The sequence below is a fragment of the Meriones unguiculatus genome, chromosome 2, assembly GCF_030254825.1.
Source record: "Meriones unguiculatus strain TT.TT164.6M chromosome 2, Bangor_MerUng_6.1, whole genome shotgun sequence".
NCBI lineage: Eukaryota > Metazoa > Chordata > Mammalia > Rodentia > Muridae > Meriones > Meriones unguiculatus.
In genome coordinates, this window is record NC_083350.1 from 91101933 (window position 1) to 91129305 (window position 27373).

General features: G+C 42.2%; 1 protein-coding gene across 7 annotated transcripts in view; it reads left to right on the forward strand.

Annotated features, from left to right (window-relative positions):
- Positions 1-27373, forward strand: part of Syn3 (synapsin III) — a 496250-nt gene that overhangs the window by 48036 nt on the left and 420841 nt on the right. For all 7 annotated transcript variants that reach the window (XM_060377798.1, XM_060377800.1, XM_060377801.1 and 4 more), the window contains exon 3: positions 3487-3544. In XM_060377798.1, the coding sequence (XP_060233781.1) occupies positions 3487-3544 (58 nt within the window). The remainder of the gene's footprint in view (positions 1-3486; positions 3545-27373) is intronic.

Genomic DNA, 27373 nt, shown 5'->3' on the forward strand with positions numbered 1-27373 from the left:
GCAAGGCCTCTTCGAGGACAGAGATGCTTTGATGGCATGTAATACAGAGTGTTCTGGGTTCCAGGTTAGAATCAAGTCTATGGCTAACTGTCAGTCTTATAGATTGGATATCTACACAATGACCCATATCATAAAAGGTATAGATTTGGGCATTATTACAATGATTTGCCAGTAAGTGGCAAAAAAGGATCACAAGAAAGGGATTGGAAACAAGCAAGAGACATTCCTATACCCAGCTAACAAACATGTGGGAAACATAGTCCTGTGCCCAGTCACACTTTGCTGCCACATGCAGTGGCTGCTGAGATACAGCTTCTGGTTTCTAGGAGCTCACAGACTGGATGTTTGAAGTCAGGGGGACAGAGTGGGACCATAAGGGTTGAGAGTACTCAGGGACTCAGGAGTAGCACACAGGCCAGCCAGATGAGGTTGCTGCTAAGAAAAACAAAAGAGCAGGTATCACCTATGAGAACTCTGGAAGGTGAGAAAGAGATGGCCTAGCAAAACAGAGGTGTGAGTCTGTGCAAAAGACCAGAAGCATAAAAGCAGAGGACATATTGAAACATCACAGGAGGTGTGTGTGTATGTGTGTGTGTGTGTCCATGGAAGCAGCTGTAAAACAAGGTGTGGATAAAGTTGGCCATCTGGTGGCAGGTTCCTCTTTAGGAAGGAACCTGGGGTTCTGGGCTGAACTCTGAAAATCTGAAACTATGGGACATCTGGAAAAGTTATGAGACTTTGAATGACAACTCTACCAGGATGTGGGGAATGGCCCTACCCTATTCCCTCTTGAGGTTAATGGGAAATCAAGTATTAGGAGAAAAATACCAGAATCTGTGGAGGTATAGGGTAGAATGGAGAGTAACTGGGACACTAGGGAAGATGGGATCTAGACAAAGAGCTGGCTGTTGCCTTGCTTCTATAGTCTGGGTAAAACTCATGAGTCCTTCAAAGAAGGAAAGCAGATAGATACTTTAATTAGACATTTGCTAACTTAACTCATTTTGGTAATTAGTTTTCAGTGCCTTCTTGCCACAATGTAGAATTGCCTAAGAACATCAACTCAGGAATTGACTAGATCAGGTTGCCCTGTGGATATGTTTGTAGATTATTGTTCTCATTGTTGACTGGGAAAACCTAGCCAATTGTGGGAGGAACCATCCCTACTAAAGCAGGCAAGGATGGGTTTATCTTCTTCTTCTTCTTCTTCTTCTTCTTCTTCTTCTTCTTCTTCTTCTTCTTCTTCTTCTTCTTCTTCTTTTTGAGTTTATCTTTTTTTTACTCTTGTCTGTGGACATGCTGTGAAATCTTGAGTTCATGCCTTGACTTCCCCAAAATGTTGTGCTGCAACCTGGAATTATAGGCAAGAAACAAATAACAAAAAAAACAAACCTTTCATCTGTAAGTTGCTTTTGGTATGGCTCCACAGCAACAGAATTGAAATTAGAATACTTACCAACTTTAAATATTAGTTACACACCTCATTGCTCATTTGCTGTTTTTCTCCGGGCACCACAAATACTGGAAATGGGATGGAATGTGCTGATTCTTTTGTTGAGGATATGTGATTAAATTCTATGTTGTGTGAAGGTAGCTACACACACTTTTATTGAAAAACATCAATGTGAAAGAAAGAAAGAGAATGAGGGATCAGGATACAGCTGGGATACAAAGTTAATAAACTGTAACTCATATTAAAAAAATAAAAAAATAAAAAAGAAAGAAGGAAGGAAGGAAAAAAGAAAGAAAGAAAGAAAGAAAGAAAGAAAGAAAGAAAGAAAGAAGAAAGAAAGAAAGAAAGAAAGAAAGTCCTCACTTTTGGATTATATCACTCATTCCTGTCCCACAAAAATCCAGCCTCAATGACATTTTATCCTTTCAATAGTGTAAGAAAAAGTGCCACTAGCATTGAAGCTGTCAATCAAGGATGGTGGAGGTCTTGTGAAGAGAGGTTCTACTGCATTGGCTGAGAATCAGTGGGGCCTGTGAACACAGACAGTGTGTTCTTAGAAGAACACAAACTTCTGAGAGTTTGTAGAAAAATTCTTTCACAAAGATTGAGAAAATAATTGACAACAGCCCTGATCCAGGGAAAAGAATAGAATGAAGAAACTTAAGAGAAGGTTCTTGAACGTGATGCTTACAATTTATTGATTAGAAGTGGGTCCTGTGGCCACACCCTCTTATGAGAGACTTCGTACTAGAGTTTTATATGCTAATCTGAATATTTCTGCTGTGGAGAAAGGAGAGAATGAGTTTGGAAGAAGAAAAGCATTGCCTCCATCCCTAAGAAGATTTGTGGAAATGTTTAATGTAGTACCTGGCTCACAGCAAGTGACTCAGACATTCCAACAGCAGTGGAAAGGGGGAAATGCAAACTGGCTCTTTTACAATATGTATGGAAACCTAAGCATTATATATGGAAACACTTCTGTCTTGGCTCTTTCAGGGTTGAGTGAAAGAAAGCATAAACACAGAAGAAAAGGCCTGGCTACAGATACCCCTTAGGATCTGCATGTGTTTAGACTCTGGGTTTTGAGCTCCCTCCTTGATAAGATAGAAATTAAAATGCCTGATAGTAGTTGTACACATTAAATGAAAAAGACCACAGATTAAACCCTATGACTCACTAATCTATTTATTTATTTATTCATTCAACAGATAATTAATTGTATTCTTAGGGTGTGTTTTGAATTCCTGTGGGTATTGGGGAGAAAATGATGGGTCATAGACGTGAGGAAGTCCTATTGACCTTCAGTGGGATACAGCCATTAAGCATGGTTACTGATTCTAATTATGCTTATAATTAGTGATAGGATAGAGAGTCCATGTCAGAAGAGAGATGAACCATGGTCAGGAATAGGTTGATTATGGAGTAAAGTGGACAAGTGGGACAGATTGAGAAATAAGATTGGAGGGTCAGCAGGGAAATGGAGGGAGAGGTCACAAGAATGCTGTCTACTCTTTTACCTTGATCAAAGATTGGTGGGAGAGAGTCCCACCAAAGCTTTGTGGAAGAGAGTCCTGAAAGGGTGAGTGGCTAGATGAAAGGATTAGTGGTTGACTGACAGACAGAGAAACACATGATAGAGAGATGAGAGAACAGATAGATCAGTAAGTCCTTAATATAGTACATATGTGTAATTTAATAAAAGAACACCAAATCAATAACACATTATTTATGTTTTCCTTGCTTCATTGAGTCTTTCAAATCACCCCTAGAAATAGGAAGCATGACTTCCTTTTAGGGGCTGCAACTGAGACACAGGAGGTCAAGTCACTTGACAGAACCAGAACTCGAGTCTCCTGTCTTCCCATCCACTCTCCTTCCTCTCCTCAAACATTCTGTCTCTTAATGCCATGACAGAAGATGGTCAGAGGACGACAAGGACAGATGGAAACTGTGGTGGTTTGCACATCTAAGCCTTGGGAAAGGGAGGAAAGAAAATGGATCCTTACTGAGCAGATCTCTTGGTCTCCTTGCAGGTCAAAATATTTTCATGGGAAGAAAGTGAATGGCGACACTGAGATCCAAGTGGAACAGGTAGGTGGTGGCCCCTTCCATAGCTCTCCCCGCACTTGCCCTTTCATGAATTGGAGCATTTCCCAAAGCAACCTTGCTTCCATTTTGTGTGGTCATAATGAACTAAGATTTCCAGAAAAATTTCAGGTTGTACTTGGGAGTCTCATTAAGTTCCAGAAATTTCTGGTCCACTAATTTTTCAACCTTTTGGTTTTAGTTAATTTATTACTAAGGGTTCTCTTAAGGACCAGAACAACAAAACTGAATATGAATATATGTATGATTATGTATGTATTATGTATGTTATATATATAAATATAATGTGTGTGTTTAGTGTATGTGAAGGAAATTTATTAGAGTGGCTTACAAGCTGTGGTACAGCTAGTCTAACAATAACTGTCTAACAATAGAAGGTCTAAGAATCCAGAAGTTGTTCAGTCCACTAGGATGAGTGTCTCAACTGGTCAGTATATGCCAGAATTCCAGAGGAGTAGGCTCTAATGACAGTAAAGGAATGGACTAGACAGAGAGAGTGAGAAAAAGCAGGCAAAGAGTGAAAGTTTCCTTCTTCCATGTTCTTTATATAGGCTGCCCAAATTAAAGGTGGATCTTCCTACTTCAAAAGATCTGGATAATAGGGGGGTCATCCCAATTTAAATGATTTAATTAATTTTTTAAAAATCCCTTATAGGCATACCCAACAATTTGGGTTAATTCCAGATATAGTCAATTTTAGTTAATTCCAGATATAGTCAAGTTGACAACCAAGAATAGCTATCACAGATAGGGAATTTGTCTTCAAAGAAAATATAAAAAGGAAATCATTTTTCAAAACCAAGAAAAGTAGAGCTGTTCATAGGAGCAGCTATGTGGTCCCATCTTTATCCCATGGCTCTAAGGCATCTCCTTTGACTTTGACTATGAACTATAATGGATGTATTAGTTACTTTTATATTACTATGACACCGCACCATGACCAGGACAATTTATGACAGAAAGAATTTAATTGGGCTTAGGACTTCAGAGGGCTAGAGTCCATGATGGTAGAGCAAAGGCATGGTGTCAGGAACAGTGGAGAGCTCACATCTTGATCTTCAAGCAGGAAGCAGAGAAAAGCACACTGGGAATAGAAAGCCTTTTGAAAACTCAAGGCCTACCTCCAATGCTGCACCTCCTCCAACAAGCTCGTACCTCATCCTTCCCAAATAGTTCTACCAACTGGAGCCCAGGTATCCAAATATATGAGCCTATGAGGGCCATTCTCATTCAGACCACCACAGTGGGAGAGCATATATTTAAATCCTGACTCTCTTCTTTCTAGATGTTGAGATGATTTAATCTTTCTGTGTCATCATTTTCTTATGTCATTGGAATGAAATTATCTGAAGCTTCAAAAGAGACCAGAATTGAGACTATCATTCCGTATTACTTCTGTTATCAATGTCCAGATATTCCATTTTCTATATAAAAAAACATTGACTAGGTCAGATAGCATAGGAAATCAGGACTAGACTCTAGACCTGATTCCTGACCAGGGACTCCTCCATTCAGGAAACTGAGACCCTCCTTTGTAGGACCACCATACTTAACCTTAGGAGAGCACATCACAGCAAGGGCTCTGTACTCAGACTCCAGGTTCGAATCCCAACTCTGCCTCTTAGTGAGTTTTCCTGGCTGAGCAATACTTTCTCTGTTCTCTTGCGATAATAGTAACATCAGCTTGTGATGGTGGAGTTCCAGGAGAGACTGCAGGAGTTAGTGACAGGATAGGTGTTTCTCTTCTCCTCCTCCTTCTCTACCTTCTCTCCTTTCTTTCATTTTCTCTTTACCCGTTCTGTCCACCTCCTCCTCCTTTCTCCTCCTCTCTGTCCACCTCTTCCTTCTTTCTCCTCCTCTCTGTCCTCCTCTTCCTTCCTCCTCCTCTCTGTTCTCCTCCTCCTCTCTGTCCTCCTCCTCCTTCCTCCTCCTCTCTGTCCTCTTCCTCCTTCTTCCTCCTCTCTGTTCTCCTTCTCCTCTCTGTCCTCCTCCTCCTTCCTCTTCCTCTCTGTTCTCCTCCTCCTCTCTGTTCTCCTCCTCCACTCTATCCTCCTCCTCCTTCCTCCTCCTCTCTGTTCTCTTCTTCCTCTCTGTCCTCCTCCTCCTTCCTCCTCCTCTCTGTTCTTCTCCTCCTCTCTGTCCTCTTCCTCCTTCCTCCTCCTCTCAGTTCTCCTCCTCCTCTCTGTCCTCCTCCTCCTTCCTCTTCCTCTCTGTTCTCCTCCTCTCTATCCTCCTCCTCCTTCCTCCTCCTCTCTGTTCTCTTCTTCCTCTCTGTCCTCCTTCCTCCTCCTCTTTGTTCTCCTCCTCCTCTCTGTTCTCCTCCTCCTCTCTGTTCTCTTCTTCCTCTCTGTCCTCCTCCTCCTCTATGTCCTCCTCCTCCCTCCTCCTCTCTGTTCTCCTCTTCCTCTCTATCCTCCTTCTCCTTCCTCTTCCTCTCTGTCCTCCTCCTCTCTATTCTCCTTCTCTTTCCTCCTCCTCTCTGTCCTCCTCCTTCTTCCTCCTCCTCTCTGTTCTCTTCTTCCTCTCTATCCTCCTCCTCCTCCTCTCTGTTCTCCTCTTCCTCTCTGTCTTCTTCCTCCTTTCTCCTCCTCTCAGTTCTCTTCCTTCTCTCTGTCCTCTTCCTCCTTCCTCTTTCTCTCTGTTCTCCTCCTCTCTGTTCTCCTCCTCCTTCCTCCCATACCACCCTCTTTGTGCTGCTGACTCTTGTGCTCTTTGCTGGTTGTGGTTGTTATGAGTTCCTCTTTTCTTCTCCCTCCTCTATCCCTGCTCCTAGTCCACCAACACCCTCCCTCTTCTGCCTTCTCTCCTCCTTATCATTCTTCAGTGAAAATAAATAAAATTCTTATAGGAAGAAATACCATTTGATTACTCAAGAATAGGTATGGCCTATTTCTCCAGCCCAACCTTTGCACTGTTTTGGGGTGTTTTGTTTGTTTGGTTGGTTGGTTTTGTGAACCTTATGAGTCAGAGGAAGGGAGCAAACTTCTGAGCATCAAATTGATGGAGTTGGCTTCATATTAAAACACCTACAGTTTGAACTTCACTATGATCCAGTGGGTTTTAAGTCAATCCAATGTCTATTAATTTTCCTTCCATGGCAAAAAGCAGGCTATTTTTGTTCAGTTTACAAATATTTGACAGTGTCTACTGTGTTAGCTGGCTTATGTGGTAAAGGATAAAGAAGCAGTGGTCCTGTCCATAAACAGAAATGGCTTTGAGGATGGCATGCTGTTTGAGTTGGATTGAAGAGTGGGTGGATTCTTAACATGTGGAGCTCATGGTGCAGAGAGCATGTGAGGCTGAGGCCCAAGGGCAAAGGAAGTTGTCCAGTACAGGATGAGACTCCAATCCTACTGTTTGACTCCAATATAGAACTCACTATCTTCCTCTGCCCCTCTCTCCAAGGAGAGTGCCATCTGGACCTTAGCTGCAAACCTGTCACCACCCCTACCTGCCACCCCTACCCTCTGCCACCACCCCTACCCTCTGCCATGTCCTCTTGACTACATCTTGTGATTCCATAGTCCTTCCAATGATGTCCCAATCTACCTTGGCTGAACTATGACAAGCTCTCATCTAAACTTTCAACCAACAGCCTCATAACTCTATTTGCTTACCAATCTCCAATTTACTCTTCATGCCTAATCCAGAGTGATCTGTTGTGTGTGTGTGTGTGTGTGTGTGTGTGTGTGTGTGTGTTGGCACAGGGACATTTGTACCATGCATGTGTGTGGTGGTCAAAGGAACACTTCAGGGGTTAGGTCTCACCTTACTCTTTGTGTGAGAAAGAGGCTCTTGTTTGGCTGCTGTGTGTTCCAGGCTAGGTATCTTGGGAGCCTCTGGAGCCCCTCGTGTCTGTCTCTTATCTCTCCCTACCAGCATAAAGAAAACAAATGTTGTGGCTGCACTCACCTTAACATGGGTTTTAAGAATCCAGACTCAGGACCCTACACTGGCACAGCAAGCTCTTTATGCTCTGAACCATCTTGCTAGCTCTAGAGTGATATTTAAAAAAAAAAAAAGCGAATTGAGCCCTTTAAAGAATTACCTTTTTCAGAGACTCCTCTCTGAGCCCTGTCTGAATCAGAAGACTCAGTGGTGCTTTCACGGCACCTCACTCCATCTTTCCATACCCGTACCTCAATATTTTAGCTATATATTTAGGGTAAGATTATTTGCCTGAGAGTAGGGCCTATGACTGTTTGGATTTACTCTGTAAAGTAACATGGGTCCCAGCACAAACTAGAACTGAAGGAAATATTTTCAGAATGAATAATTGACAGATTCCACATATTCTGGCTGCATTTCCTTTTCCAAGAGTTATAAATCTCTGCTTCTTTTTTTTTTTTCAATGCAGTTTATTCAGGAACCTTGAACAATCATCTGACCCTGGGGAAAGCCAGCCCACAGCTTAAATAGCCTCTGGGTAGCCAACCCCAGTGTGCCACGTGGGCAATGCAGATAGGTCCACATACATGGAAGCAAGCCAGATCCTCAGCCTTAGCCAAATGTGGAGTTGTTTGTGACAGAGAGCACTCACCTTCGGGAAGGTGGAAGGCGGAAACCAGCTCCATCTTTAAGTCGCGGCATTACGCAGCTCTCTACAGTTCCCCCTTTTTGTTTTAGACGCATCAGGCAAGAGTAGAGGTCTGATCTCTGATATTAGAAATAAATTGGGACTTTGTACTGATGTTCATTTAGGTGTCATCCACCCAAAGAGCATCAGACCCATCCGATACCTTTTTCTCAGAGGCGGGACCTGGGGCATCAACCTGCATGCAATCAGACATGCTCTTCTCTGGGTCAAAAGCTGCTGACCCTGAGTGCAGTGCTTAGCCTCACATCCTGAGCATAACATTTTAGCTTTTTTGGTAGCCAACCATACTTGGGGAGACTGTCCTGCTTCAATGGCTGTAAAGGCCTGAATGGTCATGGCTGCATTATGCTGTTGTGAGACTCTAATCACACTATGACTCTCTTCAGACAGAAAAGGGATCTTGGAACTACAGCTGCCACTGTTACTGCCATCTCATTGGCGGCTATTGGAGCTACCACCATGGCATTAGCCATGAGTCATACTGTGCAGACTGCTCAGACCCTGAATAATCTTTTAGCCAATGTAGCTCATGCCTTAGATGTACAAAAAGGAATTAATGCTCAACTAAAAGGAGCATGGTGTTCAATCAGAGGATTGACCTCATGCAGGAGCAAATTGATACCCTCTGGCAAATGGCTCAACCGGGCTGTCAATGAAAGTATGCTGGACTTTGTGTCACTAGCATACAACATGAGAATTTTTCCTGTGCTGCAAATCTGTCTAAACAATTGTCTAGCTATATTTTAGGTAATTGGACTGGAGAATTCGATACTATGATGGAGCAGCTGAGAGTGGCCATTATCACAGTAAATTCTACCAGAGTGGACGCAGGACTAGCCACAGGATTATCAACATGGATTGCTGCAGCCATGAATCATCTGAAGGAATGGGCAGGCATGGGAGCGTTAGCAGGCCTTCTGGTGTTGGTCTCCTTGGTTTGCCTGTGGTGTATATGCAAGATTAGAGTCTCTGCTTCTTATTCTTTCCTCAAAAAACTCAAGTTTTTGTTGTTGTTGTTAACCATCTGACAAATGTGCAGTTGCCAACCAAGGTGGACCTACTCCATCTCTTTTATGGTAACTCTGAGGCATTCTTTTATTTCTCTCTTGTATCTCAACACTGCCTACAGACCAAGTAACAGGTACCAAATTTGTATACAGGGATGAATGCCTGAGGGAGATGCTATAACCATGAGGGGATGTTGGAGCCACTTCAGGAGTCTGTGGGGGCTACAATCATGATGGAAAATGTTGGCTGATTTAGTCATTCTCATTTCCAATCATGTAAAGCCAGAAAGCAAATTAGTCAGGGAATCAATTAACATGTCATTTGGGCTTTTGTCCCTGGAAGATATTCCTTCTCAAACTCTTCTCGAAGTTTGAATAACTTGTCTGTGGCCCATCTGGACCAATAGGTGGGTCACATAAGCAATCCCAACCGACTAGAACTTCACACTCATTTTCTAGCACTCAAGAGAAGTGTTAGGACCAAAGCTACTGTTTAGTCTAAGCTGGCCTCTCAATGAAGACCCAGATTAGCCAGATAATTGTACTGTCTGTGCTTTGCTAGACAAAGTCAAAAAGTTAGTTGAGGTTGGCCTAGAAGAAGCCTCCACCACATGTCTCCACCCTCTTTTCCACAATTTCAAAACCTCTTGCCTGGCTGTAATAGAGCCAGGATCCATCCACACAGGGAAGCAAGTGGAGAGCCACATCACTTTGCATCTGACTACCCAGCATAACTTGCTGCCTCTACAGGGTCCTATTGCAGTGTCCTGGTGGGACTAGAGAGTATTTGGCCAGTGTGGTTGACCTGCCGAGCTCTCCTGTTTGTGTTTAAGACCAGGGCACTTTTCCGCAGATACAAGTCAACCTTCTGTGAGACCAAGAGGTATGGTCTACAGATGAATAGATGATAATGAATACTTAATAATATTACTTAATACTTGAATACTTAATAATCTTAGGTAGACCCACAAACTTTTATTTTTTTACTAGAAGTTAGTGGTATGGAACCCAGGGCTCTAGTAAAATTGGAATATATGTGTGCATATATGTGTGTATGCATATATCTCCTTTTATGTGTATATGCATATATATGTATATATCATATAAGAGAGATAGAGAGAGAGATTTTTCCTAGAGTGGGTTTTTGAAACCTCAAAGCCCACCCACAATGACACCCCTTCTCCAACAAGGCCACACCTCATAATTCTTCCTCAATAGTTCATCAAATGAGATATATATGAAAAAGATATATCCATATACATATGGATATATAGATTTATGTTTATGTTTATCTCTCATATATATGAGGTGTATATGAATGGAAAGAGAGAAAGAGACAAAGAGGCAGAGAACTGGAAGACCATGTTCAGTCTTTTCTCGGTATTAATGGAGGTAGCAAGGCAGAAGGAACCACAATGCTTTGCTCCAACAATATTCGAAAAAAAAGAAAGAAAAGAAGGAAGCTGGATAAGTCATTGTTTTACATCTGAGCACAACAGATTCTCTTGCAGTTCTTGTTCTTGATTTATGGAGAGGCTATTAGTTCAATGTGTTTGAACCTACAGAAAATACTTTGGATCAGAAGTGTTTTAGATTTCAATTTTTATCAGATTTAGACATATTTGCACATACATGATGAGATATCATAGGAGAGAAGCTGAATCTAAATATAAAACGAGGGGAGGAGGGAGGGGCTTATGGGGGATACAAAATGAATAAAGTGTAATTAATAAAAAACTAAAAAAAAAACTCATTTGTTTAACCTGCAACACATACACTGTTCGAGATTTTACATAATATTGTTAGTTCACCTGTATGATTATGACCTGTTGCTTGAGGCTAGTGATGTTGTGCTGGCACTCAAAGACATTTGTAGTGGGAATATTTGATAATTCAGATTTCTGGCTTAGGGTAGGAGCCATAAGCATATGTGTACACACAAAATGTCCAGCTGCACTAGCATGTATATGTGTGTGTGGATGCCAGAGGTCAACAGGAGGAACAGGAGGTATCTGCCTCTATGACATTCTACCTTTTTTTTTTTTTTTTTTTTTTTTGAGAGAGGGTCTCTCACTGAACCTGGAGCTCACTGATTGGCTAGACTGACCAGCCAATGAGTCCCAATCCCTCTCATTGTCCCACTTGTCCTATCTACTTGTCTCTTCCCCCACAGTGTTGAGGTGATATATGTATGAGACCACACCCAAGCAAGCACTCTAGCCTGGTGGCCATCTCCCCAACCACTCAACCCATTTTTAAAGCATATTTTATAGTCTTTGATTCATAGTTGTTTATGTATTAACCTTTATTAGAATAGAATATAACTGGTATGACAGGCCCTCACTCAGAAGTTATGGTGGCTAGTCAGGGTGGGAGAATCAGTTTCCTTTTGAGATGTGGCATCTGGTAGGCTGAGCATGCTGTAGTGGATGGCTTCGCACCCATGCGAAAGGCCTTGAACTCATTGTCACAGGAGACAACTTCCTGAACAGAACACCAACAGCACAAGCTCTAAGTGCAACAATCAATAAATGGGATCTCATGAAACTGAAAAACTTCTGTAAAGCAAAGAACACTATCGTCAGAACAAAACGACTGTCTACAGATTGGGAAAGGATCTTCACCAACCCTATATCTGACAGAGGACTAATATCCAGTATATATAAAGAGCTCAAGAAGTTAAACAGCAACAAATCAGTTAATCCAATTTAAAAAATGGGGTACAGAGCTAAACAGAGAATTCTCTGCAGAGGAATATCAAATGGCAGAGAAACACTTAAAGAAATGTTCAATGTCCTCAGTCATCAAGGAAATGCAAATCAAAACAACCCTGAGATTTCACCTTACACCCATTCAGAATGGCTAAGATCAAAAACTCAAGTGACAACACATGCTGGAGAGGTTGTGGAGAAAGGGGAACCCTCCTCCACTGCTGGTGGAAATGTAAACTTGTACAACCACTTTGGAAATCAACCTGGTGCTTTCTCTGACAATTAGGAATAGTGCTTCCTCAAGATCCAGCTATACGACTCCTAGGCATATATCCAAAAGATGCTCAAGTATACAACAGGGACATTTGTTCAATGTTTGTAGCAGGTTTATTCATAATAGTCAGAAGCTGGAAACAACTCAGATGCCTCTCAGTTGAGGAATGGATACAGAAATTGTGGAACATCTACACAATGGAATATTACTCAGCAATAGAAAAGAAGGAAATCATGAAATTTGTAGGCAAATGGTGGAATCTGGAAAAGATCATCCTGAGTGAGGTATCCTAGAAGCAGAAAGACACACAGGGTATATACTTAGTCATAAGTGGGTATTATATATATATATATATATATAAAATATAGGATAAACATACTAAAATCTATACACCTAAAGAAACAAGGAGGATTCTGGCTAAAATGCTCAATCCCCATTCAGAAAGGCAAAGAAGATGGACATCAGAAGAGGGAGAAAACAAAGAACAGGACAGGAGTCTACCACAAAGGGCCTCTGAAAGGCTCTACCCTGCAGACTATCAAAGCAGATGCTGAGACTTATAGCCAAACTTTGGGCACAGTGCAGGAAATCTTATGGAAGAAGGGGGAGATAGAAGACCTGGAGAGGACAGGAGCTCCACAAGGAGAACAACAGAACCAAAAATTCTGGGCACAGGGGTCTTTTCTGAGACTGATACTCCAACCAAGGACCATTCATGGAGATAACCTAGAACCCCTGCACAGATGCAGCCCATGGCAGTTCAGTGTCCAAGTGGATTCCATAGTAATGGGAACAGGGACTGTCTCTGACATGAACTGATTGGCCTGCTCTTTGATCACCTCCCCCTGGGGTGGTACCAGCCTTACCAGGCCACAGAGGAAGACTGTGCAGCCACTCCTGATGAGACCTGCTAGACTAGGATCAGAACGAAGGAGAGGAAGACCTCCCCTATGAGTGGACTTGGGGAGGGGCGTGGGTGGAGAAGGGGAAGGGAGGATGGGATTGGGAGGGGAGGAGGGAGGGAGCTACAGGGGGAAACAAAGTGAATAAATTATAATTAATAAAAATTTTTAAAAATTTAAAAAATTTTTAAGTTAAGGAAACAAATGGTTTGGATCATGCGAAAAGGAGATAATATTATCCTGTGCCAGAGTCTTTCCAACTAGAAATGGTAAAGGGCAGGAGAAGTTGAGAAGACAGTATACAGTTTTTTAAAGATATCTTCTGTTGGAAAAAGTGAAATATTTATTCATATTATTTTGATGGCCCTTATGTTATTATTAGGTGACAATAAATGTTGTGAGGTTTTATTTTGTTTTGTTTTAAATAAGCTGAAAAGGTACAAAGTGGCATCTAGTGAAAAGCCTTAATATAATTTTTCCTGGATGATATCCACATAATAATCATTATCACTTGTTTCTTGAGGACGGCATTCTTTGTGTGTGTGTGTGTGTGTGTGTGTGTGTGTGTGTGTGTGTGTGTGTCTTTGACTCATTCTCCTTATACAGCACAGCCTGGCCTTGAACTTGCACTCCTTGTGACTCAGCCTCTCAAGTGATGGGGTTATAGGTTGTTCTGTATCACCCTTTCTTCCTCTGCAAGTCCAGTTCTTTTGTCTTTCTTTTTTATTTTTATTAATTACACTTTATTCACTTTGTATCCCCCATAAGCCCTTCCCTCCTCCCCTCTAGATCCCACCCTCCCTCCAGCCCTTCTTCGTGCATGCTCCTCCCCAAGTCCACTCATAGGGGAGGTCATCCTCTCCTTCCTTCTGATCTTAGTCTATCAGATCTCTTCAGGAGTGGCTGCACTGTCTTCCTCTGTGGCCTGGTAATACGCTCCCCACTCAGGGGGAGGTGATCCAAGAGCAGACCAATCAGATTATGTCAGAGGCAGTCCCTCTTCCCATTACTATGTAACCCACTTAGACACTAAACTGCCATGGGCTACATCTGTGCAGGGGTTCTAGGTTATCTCCATGCATGGTAGTTGGTTGGAGTGTGAGTCTCTGGGAAGACCCCTGTGTTCAAATTTCTGGTTCTGTTGCTCTCCTTGTGGAGTGAGGAGGGCATTCTTTAGAGAGGTTTCAAATGTACAAGCGTATGCCAAATATATGAAGCTACATTGTGAGTTCCTAAAGAGTAGTTGGTTTGCATGTGTTTAGCTTTAACTATCAAACTAACATAACCTAAAATTAGCTGTTAAGAGAATCTCAGTTGAAGTATTGCCTAGAACAGATTGGCCTGAAGCATGTCTATGGGGGTTGTGTTCACTGGCAATTGATGTATAAAGAGCCCAGCCTGCTGTGGGCAACACAGTTCTCTAGGCAATTGGTCCTGAATTCTTTAGAAACGAAAGCTAAGCATGACCCTGCCTTTTATCCAGCAATTAGTATTCTCTATGGTTCTTGTCGAGTTTCTTTGACTATAAAGTGAGTTTCTTAGTCAGAAGTAATGCTGCATGGAATATCAAGAAACCCTTCATTTGGGCTCCTGCCTTGATTTCCCTCAATGAACCTGGAAATATAAGAACCCTTTCTTCCCTAAGTTGCCTTTTATCAGAATATTTTATCACAGTGGCGCAAATGAGATTAGGACAGCCAGAAATACAGAAGTGATTCTAGATATTTCAGAGGGGTGGAGTTAATAAGAATTTATTATAATTGGATAAAAAGGAGAAGTCAATTACTCAAGGCCACAACTGTATTCATTCAAAGCTGTCACTGCCATAACTTGCGTACACATCACTACTAGTGTTACAGGAACTGTTACCATTATCTAACTGCTGTTGCTTACAGTTCAGCCTCTGTAACTAACATAGAAGCAGAGGGGGTTGTTGCCTCCTCCCCTCCTCCTTCAGTTCCTGAAAAAAATAACCTCCTTTGGTAGAAGCAACGATGGGTACATGTGGCAAAAGAATGTGAGACATAAACAATTGGGACTTTGAGCTCCCATGGTATAAGAAAGAAGAGTGTTAAGGGATGGATATAGGGCTGAGTAGTAACAGTGTCTGATACAATCTACTCCTTTAGCTTCCCAGCATGCTATTCTCTTACTTATCTACACTCAGCTGAGCTTGGGTTTTTTTCCACTAATTCTTTTTTACATTTTTTTTTTGAGACAGGATTTCTCTGTGTACCCTGGCTGTTCTAAAATCATGTAGACAGGCTAATCTTGAACTCAGGGATCTTCCTGTCTCTCTGTCTTGAGTGCTGAGATTAAAGGTGTGGGTCACCCAGGAACTCCACAAGGAAAACAACAGAACCAAAAAATCTGGGCCCAGGGGTCTTTTCTGAGACTGATATTCTAACCAAGGACCGTGCATGGAGATAACCTCGAACCCCTGCACAGATGTAGCCCATGTCAGCTCAGTGTCCAAGTGGGTTCCCTAGTAAGGGGAACAGGGACTATCTCAGACATTGAACTCAGTGGCTGGCTCTTTGATCACTTCCCCTTGATGGGGGAGCAGCCTTAAGAAGCCACAGAGGAAGACAATGCTGCTAGTTCTGATGAGACCTGATAGGCTAGAGTCAGATGGAAGGGGAGGAGAACCTCCCCTATCAGTGTACTGGGGGAGGGACAGGGGAAGAGAAGAGGGAGGGAGGGCAGGATTGGAAGGGGACAAGGGAGGGGGCTACAGCTGGGATACAGAGTGAATAATAAATTAAAAAATTTTTAATGCTGGAAAAAAATAAATAAAATAAATAATTGATTTTTTTAAAAAGGTATGGTTCACCATGCTCAGGTGTCATTTAGCCGAGTTATCCATGAGAATGAACAGGTAGTTTTATCTCATTCATATGAAGGATTGCCTAGAATTCTGTAATATGGACATGTCAGAACTTCTTTTCCATAAATTTATAATTGCAGGTGATGCTACACCTATGTCAGTTCAGAATTTTGCTCGTGTGTCTGTAAAATTCATTCCTCCCAACAGAATGACTCCTTCCAAAATTGGCACCTGTAGGGGATGCTGTAATGTATGTTGAAAAATGAAGCACTTGGGATTGGAGAGATGGCTCTGCAGTCAAGTGAACTGTTCTTGCAGAATACCAGTCTTTAAGGTAGTTTGTACGAGAAATGTTCCCCATAGGTTCAGGCATTTGAATAATTGATTCCTAGTTTGTGGGACTGTTTGAGAAAGGTTTAAGTGGCAGCCATGATCGAGAAAGTGCAGTATGGGGGCTGGCTTTGAGAGTAAAAGTCTCATGTCACTTCCTTTTCTTATGTTCTATGCCTGTATTTAAAGACATAGGGCCTACCGCTTGCTACCATGTCTCCCTGCCATGCCATGATAGACTCTTATTCATCTGGAATCATAAACCCAAATAAACTATCCCTTCTATAAGTTGCCATTGGTCATAATATTTTACCACAGCAAAAGAGAAGAAACTCATCAATAGGTCAATTCCCAAGTCCCACAGTGTGCCCTCCTGTAGGGTGTGTGTGTGTGTGTATGTGTGTGTGTGTGTGTGTGTGTGTGTGTGTGTGTGTGTGTGTGTTAACAACTGCCTGAAACTCCTCTTGTAGATTCCACAGAAACCTGCACTCACATGTACACATGTATGCACATTTACACACATATACAAACACAGAGAGAGAATTTTAAAAATAAAAACAAATCTAAAAATGAGAGACAGAAGTGAAAAACTTTTCCTCCAGCTGCTAGAATTGTTCTCAGAATAGCCTTCAGCCATCAGCCCTCTTTTAGACATGCCTTAAGTAAAGAGAGCTGCCTACTCAAGGTCCTACCTCTTTTATGGGTGCAGTTACAGTCAGTTCTATAAAGATCCTTGCCCCTTCATTCCAATCTGTGACATTTCATTTCCACCTCTCAGTACCTTTTGGCATTGATAGAGACCTCTTCTGAAATGTCTGTGTAGCTCATCTTCTATTCCCTATCCTGTTCCCACGTTTTCCATCCCTTAGAGTGGTGATGCTTCCTAAAACATTCTTTAATAAACTTCCCTCAGGCCAACATCCATCTTAGATCTGCATCCCAGATAATGACAACCCTTCAAGAGCCCATTTGGAATGTTCATAAGTACTGGGTACTTAATCTCCAGGGAGGTCCTACAGAGATTTCTATGACTCTACTCAAGCCCTGGATTCTGAAGCCCACCCCATGTAAAATGATGTCTGTTCTTGGCCAAGCACTGATGCTGAACGCTAGGTGCTCCAAATCATGCTCTTCCTGTTTGACCTTTCTATGTTTTAAACTTACCAGAACTTGGCATCTCTCTACAGAGCTGAGTGTGGCTGCACTGATCCAGTAAGCTTTGTTTTGTTCCTACAGTCCTGCAAGATTTATTTATTTGACTTGGCTTACCCTGACCTCAGATGTTCTGTTTTGTATTATTTTAAAATGTGTGCAGGTCTCCATGGAGGCCCTTTCCTTTTCAAATTTAAGAACCAGATGGGAAGTAGGGGGAGGAACAAAAAAAAAAAAAAAAAAAAAACAGGTGGGATGGTAGGACGTATTAGTTGAACCATAACTCATCAGACTAATGACTGTTTCTCTCCCTAACCATGACATTGATTTGTGTGGGTTTATCAGCCTCCTGGCTCTACCTGTAAGCCCATCAATTTATATTTAGAAACTAGAGAAGTGATAATAATGCCAACAGTAGCAAACTACCACTGAAGCACCCTAATAGAGTAAGTACCTCTTTTTTTCTGACTTCTTTTTTCCCCTTTTTTAATTATTTTTTTACACTTTATCCACTTTGTATCCCCCCATAAGTCCCTCTCTCCTCCCCTCCCAATCCCACCCTCCCTCCCCCTTCTTCATGCATGCCCCTCCCCAAGTCCACTGATAGGGGAGGTCCTCCTCTCCTTCCTTCTGATCTTAGTCTATCAGATCACATCAGCAGTGGCTGCATTGTCATCTTCTGTGGCCTGGTAAGGCTGCTCTCCCCTCAAGGGGAGGTGATCAAAGAGCAGGCCAATCAGATTATGTCAGAGGCAGTCCCTCTTTCCATTACTATGTAACCCACTTGGACACTAAACTGCCATGGGCTACATCTGTGCAGGAGTTCTAGGTTATCTCCATGCCTGGTACTTGGTTGGAGTATGGGTCTCTGGGAAGATTTTCTGGTTCTGTTGCTCTCCTTGTGGGGTTCCCGTCCTCTCCATAACCTACTATTTCCCACTTCTTACATAAGATTCCATGCACTCTGCCCCACAGTTGGCCATAAAGTCTTAGCATCTACTTTGATAGTCTGCAGGGCAGAAGTCTTTCAGAAGCCCTCTGTGGCAGGTTCCTAGGTTGTTTCCTGCTTTATTCTTCTTCTGATGTCCATCCTCTTTGCCTTTTGGGATGGGGATTGAGCATTTTAGTCAGGGTCCTCTCTCTTGATTAGTTTCTTTAGATGTACAGATTTTAGTAGGTTTATCCTATAAGTCTATATGAGTGAGTATATACCGTGTGTGTCTTTCTGCTTCTGGGACAGCTCACTCAGGATGATCTTTTCTAGGTCCCACCATTTACCTGCAAATTTCATGATTTCCTTATTTTTCATTGCAGAGTAATACTCCATTGTGTAAATGTACCACAATTTCTGCATCTATTCTTCGGTTGAGGTGCATCTGGGCTGTTTCCAGCTTCTGGCTATTACAAATAAGGCTGATACAGACATGGTTGAGCAAATGTCCTTGTTGTGTACTTGAGCCTCTTTTGGATATATGCCTAGGATACATGTTGGAGAGGTTGTGGAGAAAGGGGAACTCTCCTCCACTGCTGGTGGGAATGTAAACTTGTACAACTACTCTGGAAATCAAATTGGCGCTTTCTCAGACAAAGAGGAATAGCGCTTCCTCAAGATCCAGCCATACCACTCCTAGGCATATATCCAAAAGAGTAAGTACCTCTTAAGTTGCTGTGTGTTAACTGATTTAATCTGCAGCTATGACTGTTGCTGAGAAAACTGAGGCTCAGGGAACATAGTGAGTTTTCCACACACTGTCCCACAGTGTGTAAGCCAGCTATGTTTGAATTCAGATGTGACTTAACCAAAGCAGAACCTTTATCAAAGTGCATGTATCAGGATACCTGTTGTTCTTGAATGTTGTTCTCAGAAAGCTTTTGGCCTTCCCCTGTCTTGTCTTAGGTCCCCCGAGTACAAGTGTCTTCTCTCTGTACTTTTGATATACTGGATACATTACAAACTCATATGTGATATTCTTCAGCACATGGCTACCCTCTTCCTGACTCACCCAGTGGCCCATACCATTGGATGTTTCTGGCTTGTTGCTGTCAAGTTCTGCTGTCAGAAGTTCTGTTTGTCCTTTCATTTTATCCCAAAATCTACCTTAAGTTGACCTTAAGTGAAAATACCTTTGAACCACACATGAAGAGTATAAAAGCCCACTCTCTGGATCTCTCTCAGTGGGCTTTGAGTCCCAGCTTTGCAACTTTCTATATTGCCCTGAGAAGTAATTTAACTTCACTATGCCTTCAGGTCCTCATAGATAAAGCAGTAGCCAAAGTAAGTACCTATAGACTGAAATGAGTTACCACACATGAAGCAGCCAAAGTAGAACCTGGAGTAGAGAGAATGCTAGTTTTACAATTGTGTTCTTATCCTCACCACATGATCCCTGAGTAGATTCTAGTGTGGGTTATTTTTTCCTCTTAGATCATTCAGAGATGGTAAAAATACAACAATACACTAAAAATCTTCCACATACAATCTGTGGGAAAGGCTGCATAAGCAACTCTTCCTGAGATGTGTGCTTTGATTCTTTACACACATGATTAATCACAGGCCCCACTGATATTTCCACATTCAATTGGTACCTTCTAATTTTTCATTGATACCATATGGTGGGGATCCTGGGTTTGATGGGTGTTAGGGCCTAGGGTTTAAGTGTTAGGTGGGTTTTTATTGAATGAATGTATGTGAATGGATAATGTAACAGTCATGGAAGGGTGAAGTCCCAAAGGGTTCTTGGAGATTATCCAATCCAATCTACTTTTTTTTTTGGGGGGGGGGAATTGTATTTCATTTATATTTGTGTGTCTCCATGAATGTATGTGTATGTATATGCAGAAAGAGCAGAAAGAACATCATATCTCCTGAAACTGGAGGTTGTAGTGGTTGTGAACCACCCACCATGAGTGCTGGGAAGTACTCTTAACCACCAAGTTATTTCTCCAAGCCCTCAGTCTACTGACCTATTGTTTTAACTACTAAAAAATTAGAGGAAGAGATTAGAGTCCTTATACACATCATGCTATAGATGAAGGCAAAAACACAGAAAACCCAGGCTCTCATCTCCCATGCCATTTCTTATTTTTCCACCTGTCAATGGGGGGTTTTGCTTTTTATTTTTTGTTTTTGTTTTGTTTTGATTGTTTTGGTCTTTTCACTTTAAGGAGCCATTAGTTTCTTTTTTATGGCTTTAATAACAAAGAAATTAACCTCATGAGATCCCTATTTTTTACACTGATCTATGAAAGGCCTTCTGGGTAGGTAGGCTGGATTAGCCTAGCTGATGAACAAAGAACAGCATTACTGAGTGAGCCCTGGAGGACTACTGACTGCTGTGCTTAGCAGTTTGCGTGATTGCAACTGGAAACCTTTTTGCAGTTGGTCTTTCTGGCCTGCTCATATTCTCTGTTAAAGGAGATTTCATCATTTGGTGTGACTGACCATTCTTGAGTACTTCAGCTAAGTCTTGAAGAATTTACAGCAAATTGTGGGAAAGGATACGAGAGAGGCAGGTTTTATCTTGGGCGTGATTTTTCTATGCACCAATTAGAAAGGAGAGGGGTGGGAAACAAAGGGATTCATTATTCTTCTTTCCTTTTTTTTTTTCTGATATAGGGTTCACTATATATACCAGACTGTTCTTAATCTCACTGTGTAATTCAGTCTTGCCTCAAACTCAAAGCTAGCCTCCTCCCCCTGCCCCAGGTTTCCAAATACTGGAATTACACATGTCACGATACCTAGCTGGAAGTCTATTGTCTTACACCAAGATGCCAAACTCACTGGTCTGGCCTCTAGCCGCTATGCTTGGTAATTTACGTTTTCTTACAGCCATTCCAATTCACTGACACACGCCTTGCCCCCATTAGATAAAAGAGACCACAGTAAAAATTAGGTTGATGTTTAAAAGGAGAACTCAGCAAGCCCTTTGGTTTCTTGGAGGGTATATAATAAAAACATAAACAGAATATGTCTCATCTATACTCACAACCTTTATTTAAGAGATACTAGACACCTGCTTTGTACTTGGTCTTAATGACAGTCCTTCAACCTCAAGAAGCTTGTCACCTGGTGACTGTAATACATCATGATATATATTTCTCAGAGACTTCTCTGGTGTGGGACATGGTCAGGAAAGACTACAGAGATGAGGCTCATCAGCTGGGATTTAAAGGTCAACAGACAGATGTGGACATCAGGCTTTCCAGCCAAACAACATGTTTTATATCTTAGCTTGTCACATATGGAGAAAAGATCAGATTATAGAGTGCATGAGAAAGGACTGTTCTGGTGAATTTTAACTGTCAACTGACATAACTGAGATTCACCTGGGGCTAAAGTCTCAGTGAGGAAATGTCAACATTTGGTTGGCCTGTGGGCATGTCTGTTGGGAATTCTTAATCCAGTCCAGTTTGCTCAGGGGATTCAGAACTGCACAGAGATCAAGTTGAGCTAACCAGCAAACAAAGATTTGTTCATTCTTTCTTGCCTTTTAACTGTGGATGTGATATGATTGGCTGCTTATATTCCAGCCTTGATTTCCACAGAATGATGGACTGTAACATGAACTGTAAATATAATAAGTCCTTTCCTCTCCTATGTTACTTTTTGGCACAACAACAGAAGTAAAATTAGGACAGGGATGATGGGAGGTGAATATGGAAAAGGAGATGTATAGCAGTCTCTTTCATAAGGGCTTTAGGTACAAGCTATGAGTGCTGGCTAGTTTTATGTCAATTTGACATAAGCTCAAATCATATGAGAGGGGGGAAACCTCAATTTAAAAACAAAACAAAACAAAAAGCCTCCAAGTGCTGGGAGGCTGGCTGAGCCCCTCACCTGCTGCAGCACTCAGGTGAGTGGGCCCTGCACCTCATCTGGGCAGCACAATAGAACTGGCCCTGATGTCATGGGTGTAAATGAGCCGGCTCCAAGGAGAGATGGCTCTGCCCCTTGCTGGCTGCAGCATTGAATAGGCCAGGGCAGAGCAGGAGAGCTCACCCCAGTGGTGTGGGTATGGCTGACCAGCTCAGATACCTCTCAGGCCCAGACCTGTGGCTTTGAATTGGTCCTCCCCAACATCTACCCGATCAATGAACTGTGTGATGGTCCTATGGATCCAAAATGACACAGGGCAACAACAGGGTATCCAAGAGGAGTCCCAGTGAAGATCTAGTACTGATAGTGTAGCAGAAGCAGAGGCCTCAAACCAGAAACAAATCAACAAATAAGTCATTGAAATGAACATTTGCAGGCAAAGAAGTGTGGACAAAAGGGTATGCATTGGGGGTATACTGTGACGCACAGTTTCTACAAGTGTTTGATTTTTTTTCTTTTGGGGGAGGTTCAAGGGTTGAAGGTGGGTACAAGGGGACAAGAAGATGAGTGGGATTGTGCAGCATGATGTGAAATTCACAAAGAACCAATAAAAGCATTTTACTTGACTTCATAAGTTCAAGTTGTAGGCAAACCTGTAAAACATTTTCTTAATTGGTGATTGATGGGGGAGGGCTCAGGCCACTGAGGGTGGTACATCTGCATCAGCGCCTGCCTCCAGGTTGCTGCCCTGTTTGAGTTTCTGACTATAATATGGAAGTGTAAGCCCAATAAACCATTTCCTCCCCAACTTGCTTTTTGTTCATCATGGTGTTTTCTCACAGCAATAGAAATAGAAACCCTAACTAAGACACTGTGAAACTAAAAAGTGTGTCTCAGAGACAGCATGGGCACATGGGCACTAGTCTGATTAACCTATGGAATGTGAAACTGTATGTCCATGTTTAAGTGTACATGCACATGGTGTGTTTGAGACATGGACATAGAAGTAGTGGTTTGAGGCTGGAGCCTAACACACAGTCTTGATTTGCTGAGATGACACCCAGTCCTTGATTAGTATCCTCAGGTAGGAGGCTCAAAGGTGGGTGCCTATGGATTGGAGGGTTCACCACTGTGTCATTTTTAGTGTCGTTGTCGTGCCTATCATTTCTGTTGGAGAAGTGAAGAGGTAACTTGATTTCCTTAGAACACAGAGAGCATCTTCAGACCCACATGATGGGGTCAGTCTGGCATCATTTTGAAACATGCCACTGTCAACTTCACCTTCTCCATCACCTTAGCTGGCTGTTTGCCCTGGGCTACTCCATTCTTTGTGCTCCATTTTCCAGTCTGCTAAAATCCCAGGCCTTTGACTCCTGAACATGGCCACCCTTCCATCTCCCTTTGCCCTTCCTCATACCTCTGTCCCAGCTTTGCCCTTCAACTTTTGCTTAGCCATTCTACATATCCTGCCAGCCCTACTGTTGTCTCTACTACTTAGGATCTGGCCAACTCCATGATGAAAGGAGTCCCACTGAGCTACATCAGGCCTGCCAGGGACCTCTACCCCAGCACACTTATATGCTTTTGCCTTCTAGTACTGACCCCAGGAATAATTAATCAATCTGGGTGGAACCTATCATGGAATATTCCAGAAAACCAGTAAAAACCAAAGGGACTTCTGAATGCCCAGTAAGGGGAAAGCACCATTTAATTGACTTGGATGACTTCACTTCAGAATGCTGTCTGGCTGTTATGCTAAACTGGAAATGAATCTATTATATTGTTTAAGGAATCTCCCAGCCCACCCTGAGCACATCTCATGAGGAAGGGAGTAGGGCCCAACACATAAACAGGAGTTATGCATGGAAATGTCTGGGCATGTTTCATACCTAGAAGCTGATATCTGAGAATGGGTTTGCACATTCTACAGTATTTATCTTCTATATTGCCCAGGAGCTTCTACAGTGTCATACTTATTTTGAAATAGAATTCAATATAAATCAAACCTGTCTTGGACCCCTCCTTGATGAGTTCACAGTGTGTCCTTAGAATTTCCATAGATGGAATTGTATTATGATAGCCCTGAACCTAGGGTCAGTAACACCAGCATGTGTTCCCATGTTTCTGAGCACCTGCTAAGCATTTAGTGTGAATTTCTTTATCTCGTCTCCATCAACTCCCTGTGGTGAGTAGGTATTATAAAGTCCCCCATTCTCCAAATAAGGAAACCAGCGGTTTCCCAAAGCCACATGGTTTGAGAGACAGCTAGAATTCACAGTTAGCCTCACTTCAGAGTCTGAATTGACAGTTCCTAACCTTGATGATGGCTTACCTGGCAATGTATCCTGGACACATAAACCCCATAGGAGGCTTTCCACCTCATTTCTTCCAGAGACTATTTTAGACTTTAGTACTCCTGACTCCAAGCCCTCCTGGCTCATAGCCCACACCTGGGCTTACATACATCTCTCTTGGGACATCCTTATCCCAGGTCTTCTCTATATATGTCACAGTTAATTTCAAGCTTTGTTTCCATCCTGCTTCCACCTCCTCCTGTCTTTGTGTTCACATTGCCTTGTGCACATGTCTGTGATGGCATTTACCAGATGACTTTGTTATTGCCAGTTCACTGACCTATCATTCCCACTGAGAACAGGGCAGGATCATTATCCTAGAAATAGAGTGTCTCTCTGTGCAAAGTGATAGAACAATTGTAGTGAGGAGAGACAGATACAACCTCTATTTTGGAGAGTAAGTATTAATAACATAGTGTCTTTCTCTCCTCCCTCTGTAATTACAAGCACTATTAAAATATGCAATGGTGTAAAAACTATGATAGTATACTGGGGAGACAACTCAGTTGGTAAAGTGCTTGATGTGCAAGCAGGAGGCCCTGAGTTTGCGCCCCAGTGTCCAATATAAAGATGACCATGGTGGTATACACTTGTAATCTCAGGGCTGAGGAGGCAAAGACAAGAGGATCCCTGGGGCTTACTAGCCATCAGTCTAGAATAATTGGCGGGGTCCAGTGAGACCCTGTCTCAAAAGATAAAATGAATGGATCTTGAGGAAGTCACCTGAGATTGAACTGTGCATTGCTACATGCATTGTTCACGTAATGAACATGCAACACCATCCCTCACACAACATACACACACAGGTTTTTTGTTTTTTGGTTTTTGTTTTTTGTTTGTTTGTTTTTTTAAGCTATGATGGTAAGGTGCCTGGGGTGATGGCAGCTTATGATGGATGCCTGGCAATGAAAACTTATGTAATTAGTTTCCAGGCAGACAGTCTGCATTCAGCAAGCACTTATTAACTCTACTTAAAGGGAAAAATAAAAGAAGCTACGGTTCAGACCAAAACTGAGATGCCCCCAAATCTCCTTTTGCCTGATAATAAATTCATATAAAATACTAGTTCAATATGAGTGATGCAAAGAAAGCAATGACATTGTGATGCAGAATGTTTGACAGACCGAGCAATTGATTTATACAAATTTATTTTGTTTTACCACAACCCTCAATCTCAGTACTGATGGAACTGAGACTTTCAAAGGGCAAGAGGGCTATCCACAGACACAAGGCCAGTAGAACTCTGAGATGAGATGTGACAACCACTGCATCTGTGGAACTTGGGCTCTTTGTAGGGCAGCCCCTTACCTAAGTCATGCCATTAGATAAAGCCAACCCCACTTACCTTCCCTGTCTCTTCCTGTCAATCTGGCTTTGAAGGTTGTAAAGGGAGAGAACTTGGCATTGATAAAGATTATCAGCAAGAAACAGAGCAGACCAGCATGGGGCATGTAGGAGTGCATTTGGGGGAGTTACAGTTGCACTTGAGAGCAAGAAGGACAATGAGCCACTGTATGTCAGTTCTGTGCTCTTCTTCGGTAGTTGCTTTTCCCACAGCATTGCCTTTCATCTTTCAGCATCTCCCAAAGTCTCCTTACTTCTCAGATAGGCATCTAAGGCTCTCAGAGATGGCCATGTCCTAATTGGTAATCTGTGATGGTTCCTCACCTGGTAGGCTATCCACTTAATTCACCAGTTGCTTCATCTCTTCCAGACAAATAGACTTTCCAGGGAAGTTTTCTTAGAAAGGCCACAGACTACCTTTCTGGTTTTCTGTTCTTCTGTGTTTATATTAGTAGAACCGTTCTTTCCTACCTGAGTAATACACTAAGATACCTCTCATGAGCCTGTGAGTTGGTTATCAGTCTGTTTGGGATGGAACTGTCCCAATGGACAGCCCCTCCCCACCTAAAGCCTGCATGCTATCCAGACAGTGGCCCAATCCCTCTGTGGCTGCCAGGAAAAACAATGGAAGCCATGGCTTGCACCTTCCCTTTCTGAGCCAGTCAATTGCCAGGAACCCAAAACACTTCAGTAGTTGGACTGAAAAGGATTTGGATGACACCTCTTAATTTTCTTATTCTTGTACAATTGCTTTAGTCTCCCTCTGGCTCCCACTGTACTCCATGATCCAGGCTCCTCAATGTCTGTGTGCTGAGGGCCAGTCTTAGGCAACACCAAAGTCCTTCCTAGCCCGGTAAACCTTTGTTATCTTTTCCTCTCTCTACTTAGTGGTCCCCATGGATGATTTTGGAAGAACCATATAATTAATTTAGATGGTTTCTTATTCCTGAAAGCTTTCATACATTTTCTATGTCTTGATGTCAAATGTTATTTCTATACATGGCATGGCTATCAATACAGATAATCATTCATTCATTTATTCATCTCCCTATCTAGCCAGCCATTTGCTTACACCTTTATCCATCTCTATAGAACTGATTCTCCCTTCTTTTCTTTGTGGATTAGCCCATGCAAATACTAACCAACTTAACCCTGCTTAGTTTAGGGGATCAGGCACATTCTGGCTAGCTGGCTAGAAACTTTCATGTTTTCTGATCAGTTCAGAAGTAGACTTTCTTTCCCCTATAGGCTTTATGAAATGTAGTATTTCATACTAAAAATAACAGAGACAATAATGAGTCCCATATATTAAATGTGTTTATCTACATATGTGCACATGCATGTGCGCACTGTGTGTGTGTGTGTGTGTGTGTTTACATATAGAAATAGAGACTAGGCTGAGAGTATAGCTCAGTTGGTAGAGTACTGTTATATCTGAAGCCTTCTTCCATTCACAGCATCATACAAATCAGATGTAGAGATGTAGATCTGTAATCC